Here is a 5,172-nt window from a genome sequence, read left to right as displayed (position 1 = left end):
TGAAACAAATCTTACAAACTCATTAGCTATGAACTGGAGACTATAGGGGGTTGGGCAGAGGAGGGGGTGGCACTGGTCAGAGGGAGGTACCATATAGAGACACTCATTTTTCTCCATAAATGACCTAATAGGAGGAGTGTGGTAACTCATTATAAAGATCATGATGAGTTTATTTCTAACCCGTGTGAGACTTTTCAACAAACGCGGGGTGCTGGGCAGAGGTAGGGGTGAACATGTGACTAGATGAAAGAAAATTTGAAATGACCTCCTGTCCTCAAAACGCGTGTTTTAACATGTAAGAAAAAAAGACAAAACTCACGTTAAATGTGGAATGTGGGGTGAATAGTAACTGATGTATAGAAAAATTATTTATCAAATCTCATCAATTTGCTAACAAATATTTGATAATTATTCTATATTTCACCCAGATGAGTAGCTGTTTTGTTTGGTATGACAAAATAAAATATAAAAATTGTATATTTAATTGTCCCGAGTGTTGCAAGTGTAAAAACTACACGGAAGAGCATAATATTGTTATCAATCATATATACTATATAATTGGATTTGAAATATTTATTTTAAAATTTAAATTTTAGTAATCAACTTTAAATCTGAATTTTCTACCTTTTTTTTTTTTTTTTTTTTTTTTTTTTTCTAAACAAATAAGTATATTTCATTAGAAAAAATGATATAAAAGGAGGGGATGAAGTTTTTCATCAAACACTCAATAATAACAACAGTATAAAGTGGTAAATAAAAAAAAAAAAGTTTTTGCGATCAATTTTTTAGGTTGTGTTTGGATGTTGAAGTGAGTTGAGTTGAGATGATAAAATATTGTTAAAATATTATTTTTTAATATTATTATTATTTTAAGATTTGAAAAAGTTGAATTGTTTATTATATTTTGTGTTGAAATTTGAAAAAATTATAATGATGAGTTGAGATGAGTTGAGAGTATTTAACTAACCAAACGAAGCCTTAATCTTCATTCATATATAATACGAAGAGGAAGCCATTTTAAAAGATGGAAATAAGTTGTTTATAAAAAATTGTGAACAATAGGTCTCGTTTGTATTCATAATCCATCTTAACCTACCTCAATTCATCTCATCTTATCATTATAATTTTCTTAAATTTTTACACAAAATATAATAAGCAATTCAACTTTTTTAAATTTTAAAATAATTTTCTTAAATTTCTACATAAAATATAATAAATAATTTAACTTTTATTCTATTATTCATAAATTATTTCAACCCATCTCAACTCATTTATAAATTTAAATTACACCTAAAATTATTATTGATAACGATGAAAGGTCCATTAAAATAGTGACGGATTATTATTACTTGTTATCTTGAGATGATTTTTTTACAGAGAAATAGGCAGTATCTGAATTGTCTACTCTACGCGATAGTCGGTAATACAACACGGTTTTCACGCTGACTAGGGGAAAAAGAAAAAATTATAATAATAAATAAAAGAATACTGTTTCTTATTTGCTTTCCCAGTTGGCGCTTCCCGTCCTGGACGGGACGTTCCAAGATCTTTCCTCCTTTGATCCCAAACTCACTTTACATGCATTGCAGCATTGACTCACGCAGAGAGTCTCTGGGGCAGCTTCATGTACTCTGAAGTCTGAAGATTAAAGAAGAACAACATTGGCAGGACACCCAGGACTCTCGCACTCCCTCCCTCCGGCTCCTAATCCTCCTTAGCTTCTTCTGTGGACATGGATTCTGATGATGCACCCCTACCTATAAAAGGGGTTGTCATAATCTCTCTTCCACCTCCAGACAACCCCTCTCTTGGCAAAACTATCACTGCCTTCACTCTCTATAACACTCCGAGAACCCAGTCCCAAAGTCAGACCCAATCCGGCCAGCAACAACCCCATGGCAACGACAATCACCAAGACCCTCTCCCACTCCAACAACACCAACCTCCAGCCAACCCTCAAGCTCAATCTTCACTCTCAATCAGCAGAACCTCTCTTGGCATCCCAAGAAAACTCTTGGCCTTTCTAGGCATCTCTATGCTCGCTATTATACTCTATTGCTCTGTTTCTTCTCAGACCCAGCAAGAATTGCGCCGCTCAGATGATGATGATGATCATAGACCCAGTTCGTTTCTTTTTCCTTTGTATCCCAAATGGGGGACTAAAAAAGGGGACTTGAAGCTTAGATTGGGGAAGCTTGTGGATGTTAATAAGGGGGATTTGATTTATTCAATTGAGGATGGGAGGGGTCCCCGCATGATCGACAACTTGGTTGCTTCTAAGGCACAACTTGATTCCGCTGCCATTTTACCCGTTAGAGGAGATGTATATCCTAATGGGTACGTGTTGATTACTGTTTTTGTTTTTTTTTTTCTTATTATGATTCATGGAGATTGTAATGCTTTCTGTGAATTAAGTAACTGGAGCCAGAAAAGGAATTGTGGGGGGACCACGTTTTAACAATTGAACTTTATATATGTTAGTGCTATCCACTTTTTATGAAAGTTATGTTCACTCACCGGTTATGAAATTTGCATGCACAATAACTACCTGATCTTCTTCTTCTTCTTCCTTTTTGTGTGGGGTATCCTATGAAGCTTTCAACAGAATTATCTTTATTCATCTTTCATCCCCCCTCCCTCTTCTATCGCCTGACCTAGTTTCAAAGACTGAGAATAACTACAATGATTTGAGGTCCTCATGATGTTTCCCTGTTAGAAAAGGGCACAATAGGAGCGGAATATACAAAGTAAAACTCTACTCCCATCACTTTTTCTACTGAATTGCTTTTTATTTTTTTGTTTTTACGGAAGTGTTTTTTGTGATTTTTTAAAAATGTTTAAGGGGTTCTCATTTAAAACATAATTGTGTAAAGTGTTGTGAAAAATGTTGTGTAAATCATTTTTCTTAAAAAAATGTTTGAAAAAAAAAAAATTGCACATCCGGTGGCTTCCCTTGGTGGGTGTAGCATCACCCATATACAAGCTTATCAGTCACCAATACTGTGTTACTCTCCTCTAAACTTCAAATGACTATTGTTGCTGTATACAGGTCACGGCTTTGTCATGATCATTATGCCTTCAATTGTTGTCTGTTATGCTTGATGTTATTCCTGCCGCTAACCATTTTCTTAATCTTATAGTTTGTATTACACGTACATGCTTGTTGGGAGTCCTCCAAAGCGTTATTTTCTCGACATGGATACTGGGAGTGACTTAACTTGGATTCAATGTGACGCTCCTTGCACTAGCTGTGCTAAGGTAAGGCCTAATTTTTGCTGGTTGTTCTGTTATTTGGTTTTCAAAATCCTTCTATATGTAACTACAGGTATTCCCTGATTTGCATTTGTTTTCTAATCAATGCCTCAGTAGTTCATTGGCCTTTATTACATTAATTTTGCTCTGTTTTTTTGAGATTTGATTCCATTTTCTTTTCATATTTACTAATTGAATGATTTGAATTCCATATATGATAAATGCATTTCTTCTTTCGACATTATATTTTTTTCCAGCTATATCATCTTATAGGGTTTATGGTTATATTTCCATTTTTATGCCCTGTGCTCAATAATGTCTGTGCTATGTTTGACAAAAAAGTTTTTAATTAATTTTATCTGGTTATCGAGAGTGAGTTTATGGGAAAAGTTCAGCATTTTTCCTTGAGGAGAGTGACATCCCTTTTCTTCTCATTTTTTATGATCAAAATGCTAGATACCACCCCCTTCTTCACCCTTTTTTTGATGATGTGGAACATCAACAGATAGAGCTCTTTGAACCCACTCCTAGGGAGTAAACCCCGAATAGTGGCCTCACCCATCAGAACCATGTATCACATAGTCTAGGGGGAATGGCTAATAGGGAGTTGAACACAAGATGTTTGAGTTTAGGACTCATCCCAAACCCGTCCTTTGACCATCAGGCTGCACCCTGATGTGTTGTCCAAAAAATAAAATTTAAAATAAAGATGAAGGACAAGAATAAAAAACAAAAACATTGAGAAGGATAGTTATCTGACAAAATGGGAGACAGGCTCCTGAACAATTATGTGATATTGAGAGCAGCCAATCATAAAAGATAACCTTTAATCAAATTTTCAGTTGTAAGATATTTTGATTCTAATGTATAAAGTTGATGTAGGGAGCAAATGCTTTGTACAAGCCAACAAGAGGCAACGTGGTACCTTCTGAGGACTATCTGTGCACAGAAGTTCAAAGAAATCAGGATTCTGGACATTGTAAAACTTGCAAACAATGTGACTATGCAATTAAATATGCCGATCAGAGCTCCTCTTCGGGGGTTCTTGCAAGAGATGAACTGCATCTAATAATGGCAAATGGATCATGGACCAGTTTAAATGTTGTTTTCGGGTATTTCTTTCTCTTTTCTCTTTTCTCTTCATACCAAATTCTGGATTGCGTAAATTCTTTAGTTTCACACTCAAATGCTGATTTATACATTTTTTGTTTGTCTCTCTAAGATGTGGATATGATCAGCAAGGCCTACTCTTAGATACTTTGGTAAAGACAGATGGAATTCTTGGGCTAAGCGGGGCTAAAGTTAGCCTACCTTCCCAGTTGGCGAGCAAGGGGATAATCAACAATGTGGTTGGTCATTGCCTTACCCCAGATGCAGGTGGTGGATATATGTTCTTAGGTGATGATTTTGTACCGCACCGGGGTATGGCATGGGCTCCTATGCTTAATAGCCCAGAAATGTAAGTCAACATTTATGAATATTCCCTCCCCCTCCTTCTCTTTCTTCTATTACTTAGAATATGTGAGGCTTCACTTATGAGGAGACAAATATTTTATGGAAGAGAATACATATTTTGAGATCCAGTCTGCAAGAAATAATAGTTTTCTGGACAGTCTTTTCTGGTAAATGTTTGATTTTCAATTATCGTTAGCTCATTTTTGTCTCATAATATCTGGTTGATTTAAATTTGTGCTTATCTCGTGCTTTAGATGGAAAATAAGTGTTTTATTTCCGTGATAAATTCTTCTGCTTATTTTCCAAAGTGTATTCCATGTCTTAGTATGATGTTTTATTCTGTTTCACAATTGATTGTTTTTTCCATGCTTTCCTTTTCAGAGATTATTATCGTACAGAGATTGTGAGAATGAATTACGGAAGCAAAATTCTTAGATTAGGTGTGCCTGACGGCCAAGTAGTTTT

General features: G+C 35.2%; 1 protein-coding gene across 1 annotated transcript; it reads left to right on the top strand.

The window, feature by feature from the left end:
* Positions 1 to 1,519: 1,519 nt before the first annotated feature.
* On the top strand, positions 1,520 to 5,167 carry LOC118344972 (aspartyl protease APCB1-like; the record flags this gene model as incomplete). The annotated part of the gene is made up of 5 exons (XM_035686877.1): positions 1,520 to 2,337; positions 3,141 to 3,258; positions 4,135 to 4,364; positions 4,475 to 4,711; positions 5,089 to 5,167. Coding segments are annotated over exons 1-5 (1,269 nt in total), but the record flags the coding sequence as incomplete, so codon positions are not given.
* Positions 5,168 to 5,172: the final 5 nt, after the last annotated feature.

The sequence above is a fragment of the Juglans regia genome, unplaced genomic scaffold, assembly GCF_001411555.2.
Source record: "Juglans regia cultivar Chandler unplaced genomic scaffold, Walnut 2.0 Scaffold_103, whole genome shotgun sequence".
NCBI lineage: Eukaryota > Viridiplantae > Streptophyta > Magnoliopsida > Fagales > Juglandaceae > Juglans > Juglans regia.
The sequence above is the reverse complement of the archived record's forward strand: the minus strand, read 5'-3'. Positions and strand labels throughout refer to the sequence as shown.